Source organism: Petaurus breviceps, unplaced genomic scaffold (assembly GCF_028583685.1).
Source record: "Petaurus breviceps papuanus isolate PSGF00001 unplaced genomic scaffold, PetGlider_PUasm1.0 90792, whole genome shotgun sequence".
NCBI classification, from domain to species: Eukaryota; Metazoa; Chordata; class Mammalia; order Diprotodontia; family Petauridae; genus Petaurus; species Petaurus breviceps.
Window position 1 is genome coordinate 19252257 of NW_027187347.1, and position 15858 is coordinate 19268114.

The following is a 15858-nucleotide window of genomic DNA, read 5'->3' on the forward strand; positions in this document are numbered from 1 at the left end:
ACAATCTAGAGGGCCCCACTCACAGCCTCTAATAAAACAGAAGCAGTAATGGCAATATAAAGCTATTCCAGAAAATATTCATTTGAAGCTATTTTAGGTAGAAGTATTGTAAAGTTGAATTCTTTTGGAAGAAAAAAAAGTTTATTTTGTTATAACAAGTCATAATTACTTAAATTCCTATAGAATATTTTTCTTCTGAAGAGTCCTGAAATGAAAACCTATTACACTTTGTGTTCCTGCAGAAATGTGATCTTTTTAAAGTTGTAGGGCAGAAATGATCAACAAATTTGGACTGGAATATTTAGGAATGAATGGAGGATAATTTTCAGCACAGCCCAAGCTCCATTCTTACTAAAAAAGCAAGATATATCTTAAAACCACAGATTGTTAGAAGTAGAAATAATTCTTTTTAGCTCAATCCTCTTAATTTAATAGATGAGGAAACTGAGGCCAGAGGAGGTTAGGCAACTTTGCCCAAATAGTTAGAGGCACTTGTGGCAAGAACTCATGTTTCCTGATTCTTACTCTGGTGCTATTTTCTTTTTTCTGTTCTTTTTTTTTTTTAAATAAATAGTATTTTATTTTTTCCAATTACATGTAAAGATAGTTTTCAACGTTCATTTTTATAAGATTTTGAGTTCCAAATTTTTCTTCCTCCCTCTTTCCTCTTCCTGCTCCCCAAGACGGCATGCAATCTGATATAGGTAATACATGTGCAATCATGTTAAACTTATTTCCTCATAAGTCATGTTGTGAAAGAAGAATGAGAATAAAAGGGAAAAACCACGAGAAAAAAAAACAAAAACAAAAAACGGTAAACATTATATGCTTTGATCTAAGTTTAGACTTCATAGCTCTTTCTCTTGATGTGGATAGCATTTTCCATCATTAGTCTTTTGGAATTGTCTTGAATCAATGGATTATTGAGAAGAACTAAGTTTATCGTAGTTGATCATCACATAATGTTCTCCTGGTTGGTGCTATTTTCAGTATATCAAATAATCCAATAGACTGTAGATATGACTTCATTTTTCAAAAAGGAACTAGTGAGTATCAAACAGGTGAAAATAATCAGCCAAGTGGGTTGTGGGTACCATGGCTTTTCTTCCTAGTACTTACATAAGCCTGGTGTCTATAGTGGTGAGAAAACCTAGCTCTATGTACCTTGATTCCAACTTAGGGAAGTCTATAGGGGGTTTCAGTCCTATTTTTGCAGTGCAGTGTACTTTCTGAGCAATAGGGAGAGAGGGGTAATTACAATGCACTTCTAAAATCCCTGGTATAGCTCTGAGAAGTCTAATTTCTTCCTTCCACATAACATGGATTCTTAAAAGTTAATGATTAATGAACAGGCAGATTTCAGAAGAAGAAATCAAAGTTATAGTCACATAAAATGTTCTAAAATATTATTGATCAGAGAAGTACAAATTAAAATAACTTTGAAGTACCATCTCACATCTATCAGATTGATAACAGAAAAGGAAAATGACAAATGTTGGAGGGGATGTGGAAAAATAGGCAAACTAAAACACTGTTGGTGGAGTTGTGAACTGATCCAATCATTCTGGAGAGCAATTTAGAACTATGCCTAAAGGGCTATAAAACTGTGCATACCCTTTGGTCCAGAAATACCACTACTAGGTATGTATCCCAAAGAGATCAAAGAAAAAGGAAAACTACCTTTTTGTACAAAAAAGATTTATTTTTTTTAATTTTTCTTGCTTTTTGGAGGGCAACTGGGGTTAAGTGACTTCTTGCCCAAGGTCACACAGCTAGTTTTGTGTTAAGTGTCTGAGGTCGCATTTGAACTCAGGTTCTCCTGACTCCAGGGCCAGTGCTCTATTCACTGCGCCACCTAGCTGCCCCCTACAAAAATATTTATAGCGGCTCTATTTGTGGTGGAAAAGAATTAGAAACTGAGGGGATGTCCATCAACTGGGGAATGTGAACAAGTTGTAGTATTTTATTATAATACTATTATGATATAATAAATGACAAGCAGGATGATTTTAGAAAAAGCTAGGGAGACTTATATAAACTGAAAAGCAAAGTGAAATAAGTAGAACCAAGGGTAAAGGCAATATTAATATTGTACAACGATCAACTGTGGACCACCACTGAGGGCGGAGTCAAGATGGCGGAGCAGAAGCAGGACCTCCAAACTGCTCCAGCTTCCATCTTCCCCAATCAATGTAAAAAGGGGACTCTGAACAAACTTTGGAGCTGCAGAACCCACAAAATGACACAGAGAAGCTAACCTCCCACTGAGGACAGCCTGGCTCTGGGAGCCAAGCCCAGGCCCATTTGTGCTGGATGATTTAGCCCCAGGGTGGGCCTGATCAGCCACGCCAGCTGGAGGGGCTCCAGATCAGCAGCAGCTGTGGCTATTTCCAGAATTATCAACACATAGATGTGAAGGACAAAGTGAAAGGTTATTGCAGTCTGGACTTTGGGACCCAGTAAGTAGGAGTGTGTCAGCTTTTGCCCCGAGGAGAAAAGCTGCTGAGATGCTGGCACAGTCAGCCAGCACCACGTGGCAGCTTCAGCCCCTGGCCTGCAGAGTGTAGGGGGACCAAGCACCAGTCTGAGGGGTAATTGCTCTTGCTTTAACCTGCTTGGATCTGGATTGCAGTCTAGGGTGGAGGTCCTGGAGCGTGTGTCCAGCTTGCCAGAGTGTGTGGAGGCCTCAGAGAAGGCACACATCTAATACCTCTGGCAGCTGAGAAAACCCCAGCATTTGGGACGAAAGCTCCCATCTGGTGGCAGAGTCCTATTGTGGCAAAAAGCCCGAGTGACTGAGGGGTGACATGACCAGGCAAAGGAAACAAAGCAGACAGAAGATTCCAACATTAGACTCCTATTTTGGGGACAAAAAGGAGCAAAGCATAGAACAGGAGGAAGACAGTGAAGTCAGAACTCCTGCACCAAAAGCTTCAAAGGAAAATACAAGCTGGTTACAGGCCATAGAGGACCTTAAGAAGCAGATAAGAGAAGTGGAGGAAAAATTGGGAAGAGAAATGAGAACAATGCAAGAAAATTACGAAATGAGAGTTAACAGCCTGACTGAGGAAAATAACACTTTAAAAAAATCGACTAACTCAAATGGCAAAAGAGGCTAAAAAGCCAATGAGGAGAAGAATGCCTTAAAAAGCCAAATTTGCCAGATGGAAAAAGAATCTCAAAAGCTCAATGAAGAGAATCATTGCTTCAGAATTAGACTGGAGCAAATGGAAGCTAATGACTTTATGAGAAATCAAGATGCTGTAAAACTGATCCAAACAAATGAAAGAATAGAAGGCAATGTGAAATATCCCATGGGAAAAACCACTGACCTGGAAAATAGATCCAGGAGAGAAAATTTAAAAATTATTGGACTACCTGAAAGCCATGATCAAAGTAAGAACCTAGAAATCATCCTCCAAGAAGTTCTCAAAGAAAATTGCCCTGATGTTTTAGAATCAGAGGGCAAAATAGAGGTTGAAAGAATCCACCGATCACCTCCTGAAAAAGATCCCAAAAAGAAAACTCCTAGGAATATTATAGCCAGGTTCCAGACTCCCAGATTAAGGAGAGAATATTACAAGCAGCCAAGAAGAAACAATTTGAACATTGTGGAAACACAATCAGGATAACTCAGGATCTGGAAGCTTCTACACTGAAGGATCACAGGGCTTGGAATATGAGATTCCGGAGGTCAAAGGAGCTGGGATTAAAATCAAGAGTCACCTACCCAGCAAAACTGAGTATCATGTTTCAGGGGAAAATATGGTCATTTCAAGCATTTTTGATGAAAAAACCAGAGTTGAATAGAAAATTTGACATTCAGATACAAGAAGCAAGAGAAGCATGAGAAGGTAAACAGGGAAAAGAAATCATAAGGAACTTATCAAAGTTGAACTATTAACTTTCCTACATGGAAAAACAATAATTGTAACTGATGAAACTTTTCTCAGTGTGAAAATAGTTGAAGAGAATAGAAATATATATATATATATATATATATGTGGGCATAATATATATGTCTATATAGGAGGGTATATGGGCATATGAATACATATGTGAACGTGTATATATATGTTTACAGGTATACATAGATAGAGGGCACAGGACCAATTTAACAGGAAGGGATGATACTTAAAAGGTGAAATTAAGAGGTGAGAGAGGAATATAATGAGAAGAGATGGGGAAAGACAGAATGGGGTAAACTATCTCATAAAGAAGAGGCAAGGGAAAATGGTTACAATGGAGGGGAAGAATAGGAAGGCAAAAGGGAATGGGTCAACCTTATTCTCACTGAATTTGGCTTGGGGAAGGAATAACATACACACTAAATAGGGTATCTCACCCTACAGGAGGGTAGGGGGAAAGGGATGAGAGGGGAGATGATGGAAGAGAGGGAAGGCTGGGGGGGAGGGAGGTTGAAAGCACCCACTTTTGAAAAGGGACGGGATCAAAGTAGAGAATAGAATAAGTGGGAGGTGGGATAGGAGGGAGGGAAATATAGTCAGTCTTTTACAATATATCTACTATGTTATGGTTTTGCATTAGCCACACATGCACAACCTATACTGAACTGCTTATCTTCCCGGTAAGGGTGGGTGACAAGGGAGGAAGGGAATGAATCTTTAATTCAAAGTTTTAAAATCAAATGTTTAAATATATATACACACACACACTATTATTAATACTATTTTACGTGTAATTGGGAAATAAGATATAGAGGCACTGGGGCATAGAGACCCACCATGCCCTACTGGAAAAGTTGAAAGGGATATGGGAGAAAATATGGGAGAGAGCAGATTGGAGGAGGGGATATCCTGTGGGACTGCTATTTTTCGGCAGTGGGTAGGGGAAAAACGGGGAGAAAATTTGTAACTCAAAATCTGGAGGAAATGAATGATGTAAATCAGAAGTTAATAAAGCATTTGAAAAATGGGAAAAAAAAAAAACAATGATCAACTGTGAATGACTTGGCTATTCACAGCAATACAGTGATCCAAGACAATTTTGAAAAACTTATGATGAAAAATGCTATCCACCCCTAGAGAAAGAACTGATAGATTCTGAAAGCAGATTGAAGCACACTTTTTTTAAGCCTTTCTTTATTATTCTTGGGTTTTAGGGGGTCTGTGCTTTCTTTTGTGATATGGCTAATATGGAAATGTTTTACATGACTGCACATCTATATCAAATAAATCAAATCTGTATCAAATTGCTTGCCTTCTCATAAGGAGGGAGAGAATTTGGAACTCAAAATTTTTAGAAAATCAATGTTTAAAATTTTTGTTATATGTAATTGAGAAAAAATTAAATTAAATGTAAAAAAAAGTTGATTATGAAGAGCTAATTCCTTGTAATTTAATCTGTCTTCTTTGGGTCCTTAACCAGGAGGGTTATACTCTACCTAAAGAATTCAAAGCTTTACCAGTTAGATCTCCAACTTGATTTGAATATGACATCTCAACCTACCCCCCTTAAAAAAATTATTAAATTAAGGCGAGTAGTGTCACCTCCCTCATAAGACTTGCTGATACCCCAGCAGACTTCTAATTAACTTAAGGATTATTTTACTGTACTAACTTTCCCCTTTCCCCTTGCTGATTCGAGGCATATCCTCAGGATTTATAAAAAAAGGTTAGAACTTCTTATTTTAAAGATCATGCTCTATGAGGCTGGTTGCATGTTTACCCAGTGAGGCTAAAAGGAAACAGGGCCTTCTTCACCATTCCATGATTTTTGGAGTGACCTGGGGATCATTCACATTGTTCTGCTCTGCTCCCTCTGGAAACCAAATTTCAGGAATAGGCATCTGTTCCATGTTCCCTCTAATTTGTTGAAGATTTCAGTATTGTAAGCACATGAAACTTAACAACAAAATTAGTCTCAGGTATGTTTGTTAATACATATAACTGTTTTTGTACTACTCCATAATTAAGACAAAAATAGCAAGATATTAAAACAACATCCCCTATACTCCCTAGTCCTAATCCATCATCTTCACTCAAGGCAGGAAAGGATCAGTTCAACAGGAGCAAACCAACTACAATGTGACATTTCTCCTGAGGTGATCCCAGAACTACCTGTGTGGAACAAACCAAAGGTGAGCTCTATCAAATGAGCAATTGCACATGCCTTATCAGAAACCCCAGGTGTGGACCCAACGACCAGGAACTAAGGTCACAACGCCAAGCCACACAAACTGGCAGGTCCAGTAATATACTGAGATAACTGTGCACTGGATAATGCTTTGAGCCAAGCCTTTATCAAAAAGTTCTCAGATTTAACCTATTTAACAGTTTAATGTGACCCTGTAATTTAAAGGCATATAATGAATTCTGAAAGAATTCATTTCCTTAGCTTACATAAACATAGTTTCGGAAAAACTAAAATCTAAAGACTACATACTCGGACATCCACTGAGCAGCCCACGGTCCAGGATGGATTTCCCAACACCTGATTTTGACACAAAAGATGAACAAGTGAAGATTTCCCAACACCTGAAAAAGATATAAATACTTCAATTTGTGTATATATTGGAATCTGTCTTCATACCTCTCCACACAAAACCTTGCCTCTTACTTTATGGAGATTAAAGGCACCTTCCCCTAATTGACACCTCAAAATCTCCCTATAAATGTATCCATCCATTCCTATCCCTTCTTCCTGCCATAGTTAACTTCTCCACTTGTGCCTTTGTCCTCTCACTACACAGCTTTTTCAAGAGCTTACTCCAGTAAGCATTCCCTCCCCCTTTAATTTCCCCCACTTCCATTTTCCCTCTACTATCTTTTCTTTAAGTTCTCCCTATTTACTGGTTTCTTTCATACCACCTAAAAACAAAACACAATGCTCTATCTTTAAAAAAACAAAACAAAATATCTGCCTTTGACCTTACAATTTTCTCAAGCTATATCTTTCTTCCCCCTTCTCTGCTTAACCTCTAAAATGAGAGATATAAGATCTTCCAGCCCATCAATAGGCCTCAGGTGGTGGAGCCCATTAATGGAAGCTTGCTTAGGTGAGGCTTGCTTGTAGGAAGGCTTTCACACTTTTTGTTAATTTCTCATTAGGCACTGTGTCATGAGGGCTGTGATGCCCTCTGTCTCTAAAAAGGTCTGTGTGTGTGTGTGCACATGCACACACACACACACACACACACACACACACACGCGCACTCTGTCTCTCTCCCTCTGTCTGTCTGTCTCTCTGTCTCTGTCTCTCTCTCTCTCTGAGGTTAGCATTTTGCTTTGGGGCTCATTCACTGGAAGAGTGTTCTTGTGATTCGACCATATGAGATTCTGGGTAGCTGCCTTGGTCAGACAGCTGGATCTGTATGTTGATCTGTGTTAATTTCTCAGGCAGTTAGAAGCCCTGTCTGTTCTTTATTTCTCTGCTTGAATTTTCTCTGAAGTTCAGGGTACTGATTTTTCCCCTGAACTAATGAATGTAATTAAAAAAGACTGTTAATCCCTTGAACTCCTATCTTTCCTAGTAAAGACATCTTTGGGATGGAAGTTATATTTATTTAATTATTATTAAATAATTAAAGCAGATCTAAACACCTGTGCTAGTAGCCATCCCTGGTAGGCCAGTGTGGTTGCTACTATACTCACTCACTCCTTAACATTTTATAATCTGTTTTCTAAACCTACCATATTATTGAAACTTTTATTAAGGTCTCCAATGATGTCTTAATTGCTAAATCTAAATGCTGATTTTTTTCCCTCTGTCCTCAGCCTTCTTCACTTGTTTACATTCTTCAACACTGCTAACTACTGTTCCTCCTGCATTCCTTGTCATTTCCTGGCTTCTATGACACTGATCTCTCCTAGTTATTCTCATGCTTGAATGATAGTACTCTTAAAATCTCCTTTGATGATGCATCACCTTCCTGCCTCTCTAAGAATGGGAGTTCCCAGGTTCTGTCCTCAAGTCCTCCTTTCTTCTTTTCATACTCTTTGCTGTAGTGATTGCATCTAATCGTTTGGGTTCAGTTATCACCCTCATGCAAAAAACTCCAGAAATCTATATGTCCAGTACTAATCTCTCCCCCGTGAAATATGGTGCTATATTACTAGTTGCTCACTAGACATCATGTGCACACAAACACACACACACATTTTTTAAACCTGTGTCACCATGGCCAAAAATCTTATTAACTATTAGAAAACCTATTGGTGACGAATTTCTTTCTTCTTAGCTATAATGGTTCTAAGACAGCATGCTTTCCAATTTTATAAAATCTGACTTGTACTCCTTTGGGAAACCAAGGCTACCTCCCAGTCATGAAGTACCAGAATAAGATTGCTGTGGTGGAAAAGAAAGCTGATCAAGTCAGAAAGGTGAGGGATAAAACATGGACAGACTGAATGTTCCACTGGTATACATGAACTATTGGAAGAAATAGAGAAAAGCTGTCAGTGGAGTTGGGTGGATTCTCCAATAGGATGGTACAGCAGAACGGACACTGAATTTGAAGTCATAAGAATGCATTTCTAAAACCCAGCTCTGTAACATCCTGTGATCTACAGCCAGACATTTCACCTCTCTGACCTTCAATTTCCTCATCCAATGATCTCTAAGGTCCCTTTCAGCTCTCAATTCTGTGAGGCTAGATGAATGAATGAAAACATTTATGTGCTTAAGAATCACATATGATGAGAATGAGGAGAGGCAGTAATTTGCATGGGTGGAGTTTTCACTCACACCAAAGGAACTGCAGATCCACAGACTTATTTAAGAGCACTTAACCTGCAAACTTTGTCCAATGATCAACTTGGCCATATTACTAAAGGAGCTGAACTTCATCCATGTAAACATACCTATTTTAAATGAAATCAGAAGACATGAAATTGTAGCAAAATAGAGAAGAATGATTTGCCCCTGTGCCTAAAGGCAGTAAGAAGCATCATTTCATGAACCACTTGGTCACCTTGCCTTCAAAAGCTCATGGTGACTGTAAGCCAATGAATGGCCATCTGTTAGCAGGGAACGAAGTTGAGAAATTCTAACCTTGATAATAAGATCATCTTGATTCCGGGAGCTTATACACTAGTACCTGGTGACTTCAATGTGAAAGGGAGAAGCCCAGCAGCAAAAGCAGTCATCTGTACAACGGATTTAGGGGTGAGAAATCTTCCATCCCAATCCTCTTGTTTCACAGATGAGGAAAATGAAGCTCAAGGAAGAGAAGTGGTTTGCTCAAGGTCACTTATATAAGCAGCAGCATGAATACTAAAAGACAGGTGCAAAGTGTGGGCAAGCACTAAATGAAATCATAAAAAATGAAGCTGCATTTTGACAGGAAATGTCTGGTGATCAGTCATTTCATAATCAACAATCTGTGTGCAGTCAAATCATTGCCTGTTTAGAGCAAAGGGGACAAGTATTTACTAAGACTTACAGCAGTATCCATCTAACTTAAACAAGCTGTAAAATCTGAAAAATGGAAACTGGATAAAAGACAATTCAATTCAATAGGCATTTATTGAGTGGCTATTATGTGCAAGATACCCACTGTGTGTTAGATGCTGGAGAATATAAAGATAAAAATGAAATGGTCTCTACCCTAAAGTTGCTTACAGGATACTGGGGCGGGGGGGGGGGGGCATGATGTACACAGATAAAACATACAAAATATACACAAGTATATATAGAGTAACTTTGGTGGGAGCACTAACACAACCTCTCTCCCATAAGACCTCCAAAACAATATGGCCCATGAATACACTCTAGGGATCTGGTGACAAAGGAGGTCATGTTATGTTAGGGGGTTGGAGGGATGGAGAACACAGTCTTTGCAAATATACAGATGATGTGGAGAGATGTTAAATGATGATGATGATAAAAATAATAGCTGACAGTTACATAGAACCTGCTGTGTGCCAGACACTATGCTAAAGCTTTACAATTACTATCTCATTTGATTCTCACAATAACCCAGAGAGGTAGGTGCCATTAGCATCCCCATCCTGTAGAAGAGGAAACTGAGGCAAAGAGAAGTTAAGTGCCTTGACCAGGGTCACACACCTAGTAAGTGTTTGAGGCAGTATTTGAACTCAGAACATTCTGATTCCAAGTCTAGGACTCTATGCACTGTACCAACTAGTTAGACTTTGTTTTTCTGAAACCTAGCTGGTATTTTTTTTTTGCCTTTTGGAGGGCATTTGGGGTTAAGTAACTAGCCCAAGGTTACACAGCGTGGAGCTTATAAATCTTGAGGAAGTTTAATGAAATACATTCTTTGTAGCCACCCAGAAGTCTCAGGAGAGTTGGGAGATGAGGAGATGTTGCTCAGGCGCCTTGATCTGAAAGAGCAGACTGACCAGCAAAGGAAAAAGGGGCAAAGTAGGGAAAGGTGGAAGCTCCTGAAATGACTCCTTGGCTGGTATCCCCAAGAAGTCTCAGGAGGGCTAGAGCACCACAGATAGCTGCAGGGACGATGCTGGGGGGGGGGGGGTTGGAGGGAGTAAAGAAAGAGGGTTCTAGCACCTGTGTTTAGTACCCCTGCTTTCCTTTTCTATCCCGGAAAAAAAAATTTTCCTCTCTGATGCCCATTAAGGATGTTTCGCTTTTCTAGTTCCCGGTGGTTCCAGGGCAGCAACTGTCTGCATAACGCAGCAAAAGCGGGACTGGTAGGTTCGTCCTCTGTATTTCTGCTTCGACCGCAGCAGTCTCTTATCCATAGGACTGGGGTGCTATGAAGAAAACAGCTTCACTTGAGTTGAGAATGCTGGAAAGATGGCCTAAGAGGTTTTCTGTCTCTAGCACTTTCACTGCCCATGGGAATAGTGTTGAGGCTTGTTAACCCTAAAGGAGCCTTCAATTAGAAGGGTTTACAATTTGGAGGGGGATGGGAAAGACTGGTTCTCCCAATCTCACTTCAGGTACAGCAACCCTTTGCTTTACTCTTCCTTAGAACTGCAGTTCTGAGCACAAGGATCCATCAACCTTAGCTGCCTCCCTGGAGCAAGGATTATAAGCATATCACGCTCCTGACCTACCCCTTTCCATTGATGGCTGTTATTTGTGAATGTAGGGGGTTTATTGTTAATGGGATGGGAAGATCTTTCTTGCACATTAATAGGCCTATGTGACCTGCTCTGAATCTCAGTCACATGGAGCCTGTGATGGGAGGAGCTTGCCAAACAGGTGGAACAGGAAACAGAAGAGTTAAGGTGGAGCTGAGAGAAGAGGCTGAGCAGCTAGGGAGTGAGAGAGGGGCATTCAGCCTGAGGGAGCTTGTTTGTGGGGAGACCTGACCTAAGGAAGGCTTGGGATGGCAGTGCCTCCTACATTGGTCATACACCAACTTCTTTATTACTATGGTGGATTTGGCTTTCTGGTACATGAATAAATATCTTGGTTTTGTCTTCAAAGAAGAGTGCCTGTTATATCTCACAATTCAAACCTGGAAATACACCTGCATATTCATAGCAGTGGTGGGTATTGCATGGGTGATATACTGGGCCAAGCAGGGAGGCAGGGTGGGTTTCTGAGAGATTCTAATGTTGAAGGCAAAAGTGCCCTCGTAGCTATTTATACATTATAGATTCTCTGATCCCAGGAAAGCAGGGCCCCCAGACCACCAGCCAAGCTGCAGTAGACATCATCAAGGGATGTGGATCTTGTGGAAAAGAAACCCATCAATCCCACCATCCCCAACACTACCGATGATGAGCTAAGAAGGGCAGTGTTCCTCAGCTCCACCCTCCAGGCCACCAGCCCTGCTTCTAGCCTGGCTCACAAAGCCAGCATGCAGGGAATTAACCCTGGTGTTGATACACCCTCACAACTGTCTTTTCAGGTGCAACAGCCCTTACTGCAGCTGCAGCTACTGAGGCCCCAGAAAACAAAGTTCTAATCATGGAAGTCCTTGGCACCCTCAAATGGTTTAACATCAGATATATAGGTGGTTTTATCAATGAAAATACTATTAAAAGGCTCCATTACCATCTGCTTTGTTGTTGCACTCTAAAGACCACAGGGACTTTTCGTGTGATTTTGCTGACATTTGCATCAGAAACCACATCTATGTGTGTGCATGTGAATATACATATGCTCATGTATGTATGTGTGTCCATGTATGTTATCTCCTTCTATTATAATGGGAGCTCCCAGAGAACAAAGACTGTCTTTTCTATCTGTATCCCCAAAGCTTAGCACAGTTCTCTGCCCATAGTAAGGACTTAATGAATGTTTATTTACTTGTTAATTATAGTAAACAGTATCAATTCACTTAAATTTACTCTTGTAGTTACAAAAATCCAAAACCCCAAATGCGTATGCATATACCTTAAAACATTCCTGTTTTCTGTAAATAGGAATCATGGAATGAACAGGAGTTCTGTGGACCCTGACACTACCACCCTTTCAACATTATACCCTCTGGCCAAAAGGAAAGGCTTGTGTCCACATCCTGGGCCAGTTTTTAGGGCAGCTTTCTCATTTACCCCAACATGTAGTCAAGTTTCAAAAGAGTTGCCTTCAATCAAGTCTCTCCTCCTCCTTCTCTCTCCAGGGTCAGCCTCAGTCTGAAGGAATATTGGAGGACAGAAGAGACTATGAACCCACCACATTACAGGCACTTCCCCTCAAACCTTTCTGTGAAGGAACTTGCAATCCATCTATCCTGACCCCTCCTGATGACCTTCATGGGTAAAATACTTTCAACCTTTGAAAAATCCACCCTCTTCCCTGAGCAATATCAAGCCTCTTTCTTTCCCCTTCTCTTCCATGTTTTTCAAAAGATAAGTGAAGCTGAGAAGCCAGAAGTTCACCAATTAAAGCTGAAGCGATAAACTGTGGTGAACTTAAGGGACAGAGTAAACTTGCAAATAAAATTTACATGACTGAAGCTGTTCAGCCTGTAAAATCTACTTTGCACAGACTTGACTGAAGCTGAGGAATAAACAAATCCAAATACAAACAAGTCCAAATACAGGTGTGGAGAAATGTCCCTGAAAGGCTGTATTTGCAAGAGCAGATAACAGCCAAAGAGTTCCATGTAAGGCTTTCAAGCTATAAGTAATTTAGCATAGACAATGAACTTGCCCACTGAGTACAGACTCTTTCTATACCTTTTCTCCATCTGCTCATTTACATGGGCAAAAGGGAGAAAGAGTTTAAAAAACTGGGGAACTCCAAACCTCAAAGTGATCTGACAATTATCAGGTAAAGATATACTGTTAAAAGACCGCTTTTATATGGTTTAGAGCCTACCCTGCAAAGATGAACACTGGGGAGGCATATATGACAATCACCATAAGCTAGGATGAGGTCCCTTAGAATACCCAGCCCTCTGCCAGGAAGAGGGCCGGGGATGGTTAAAGAGAAGGAAAAGGTCTGAAACCATGCTGTTCACTGTTCCAGAGCTTAGTACCCAGGGCTGAGAATTTCCTGCTTGAGAGAAAATAAGCCTCAGGTTTGAGACTCTAAAGAAGTAGGATGGGGGAGGTTTTCTAATATAATGGTTTGTGCTCTTTCTTCAAAAAGCACAGCAGTATCCAAGGGCTGTGCCAGAAGCTGGAGACAGTGGAGACTAAAGTCCAATAGCATCTGATAAGGTCCAGCAGAGATGCTGCATCCAGGGAGGAGGAGGAACAGTAAGCCCAGTGAACCAACATCGACTCAGTCAGAAGCACTGAAGGACATGACCAAAATTCATCAGAATCCCAGCAGTATTAGAAGTGTAAGTTACCTCCCACTATGTGTTCCCCAAGTCTGGGGCTCCTCAAACATGATCTCTACATTTGCTCACTCTCTCCACTGATAATGTGTATATGTGTGGCAGAGTACATGCCTTGGCCTTACTGGGGAAAGAGAAAGTGATCTACTGTCAAACTCCTTCTTATGCTATTTTATTAAGTGCAGTTTCTTCAAAATAATGGTGTCCTCAGGCTAACTAGAGAAAAACCAGACACATCAATAGAGGCTTGTGAAGTTTTGTTTTGACTAGATCCAGAGTCTAGAGTCTCTTGAACCTGGAGGAGCAATTCTGTAAGAATAAATAGAGGGAGTAAGAGAGGTAAGCTAAAATTAGTTTAGGATTTTTTGTTTTTGTTTTTTAGTAGAAAGCCTTTTGTTACTAAAAGTAAAATTTTTAATTTTGTAGCACCAGACAGATCACAGATTTGGACCTGGAAGGCCTTTGGGAGTCATGGGATCACAGTGATAGGGATCGTACCTAGTCCAAACTTATCATTTTACAAATGAGAAAACTGAGTCTAGGAAAGTTGAGAGACTTGCTCAAAACTGTCAGTTTCTGAAGTGGGATCTGAAAGCAGGTCCTCTTAACTGCAAAGCCAATGTGTTCTTTCCACTGTATCATACTGAGTCCCTCCATTTATCAATACTCCCTCATTTTACAGATGAAGCAACTGAGGCCGAGTCTTGCCCATGGTCAAAATAAAGATTTGAATCCAGGCCCAATCAATCTAGTGCCCTTTTCCAAGCTAGTTTGGGACTGCATTGTCAGGTGAATGGAGAATCAAGTGTCTGGTTTGGGTAGGTACAGGACTTAAAAAATAAAACTGTAGAGGACGTATGAATTGAAGTAGTGTTAAAACACAGTCTTGCTTGGGTCAACAGGACAGGGGGAAAAACAGCAGGGCAATGTAAAGTGTGAATTTTAGTAGTGTTTTTGGTGATTGATAAACTTGATATGAAATTTAATTTGCAATTCAAAGATCCCTTTCCCAACATGAGGGTCAGCAAACTACAATTCACAGGCTAGATACAGTGGGCCTGGCACCAGGCAGAAAACTAAGAATGTTTTTTTTAATTTTTAATTAAGGTTGTTTTGTTTGTTTGCTTAGCAGAACCTACAATAAGTGGACCATACCTGTACACATTCAGGTTTAAGGTGGTAAATTCTCTCCTTCACTCCAACTACTGACCTCCCTGGCTTCCTTTACTAGATACTTAAGTATCTAGTAAAATCCTACGTTATACACAGGATGCCTTCCCCAGCCCCTTGTAATTCCAATGTCTCTCCCCTGCTAATTATTTACTATTTATCCTGTATATAACTCGCTTTGTACATATTTTCATGCTGTTTCACTCATCAGATTGTAAGCTCCTGGAGGGCAGGAACTGTCTTTTGCCTCTTTCTGTATGCCTAGTGCTTAGCAGCAGTGCCTGGCACATAGTGGGCAGTTGATAAATGTAGATTGATTAAGCACGGTGCTAGGGTCGTCTGTGGGTACAGACTTTCGTAGTCTGATGGTTTTATGCTGTCATCCGTGCGGCTACTATCTCCAACGAAGCAGACCTTCCACCCCCAACTACACCTTCATATGCCTTCACCCAGTTTTAGAAGAAAGGAACCACAAAGCCTGGAGAAGCAAGGCAGAACTAAGGGTAGGTCAAAAGCATTGGGAAGAGGGAGCCCCGCCCACACAAGCCATCTCCCTAGCTAGGCCCGCTGGGAAATGTAGTTTTCCGAACCTACGAAGCCTCTTTTTAAGCCGAAAAGCTTAAAGGCGAGAAGAGGAGCCATGAGGAAAGAAGCGAGCTTCGGCAACCACGGCGCGGTCGAGAGCACAGGACAAAGCCAGGTCCACTCACCTGAGTCCCCCAACACCAGAACCTTCACTCGATCCAGCGACGCCATCTTGCCGCCACTGGTTAATAACAAGCCCTTCCCGGTCTAGTGCACGTTGATAGAGAACCTATTAATCACAGAGCTTATTTGAACACGGAACCGCCCATACCCTCCTTCTCCGCTATTTCATTGGCTAATGGGGAACAGGAATTTTTTTTTTTTTTTTTTTTACAGCATTGATTGGTTAGATGTATCCTTATGAGCCGTCTTTCCTGGGAAGAGGAGATTGTCGGTCCGTGGCAGAGGGTGGGCGG

At 40.7% G+C, this 15858-nt stretch overlaps 1 protein-coding gene across 1 annotated transcript in view; it reads right to left on the minus strand.

Annotated features, from left to right (window-relative positions):
* The window catches only part of RABL3 (RAB, member of RAS oncogene family like 3), a 60437-nt gene extending 44689 nt beyond the window's left edge, over window positions 1–15748 (minus strand). Inside the window, exons 1-2 of the mRNA XM_069070000.1 lie at window positions 15568–15748; window positions 6406–6497 (exon numbers count right to left, since the gene is read on the minus strand). Coding sequence (XP_068926101.1) covers window positions 6406–6497; window positions 15568–15613 — 138 coding nt within the window. The 5' untranslated portion in view covers window positions 15614–15748. The remainder of the gene's footprint in view (window positions 1–6405; window positions 6498–15567) is intronic.
* Window positions 15749–15858: the final 110 nt, after the last annotated feature.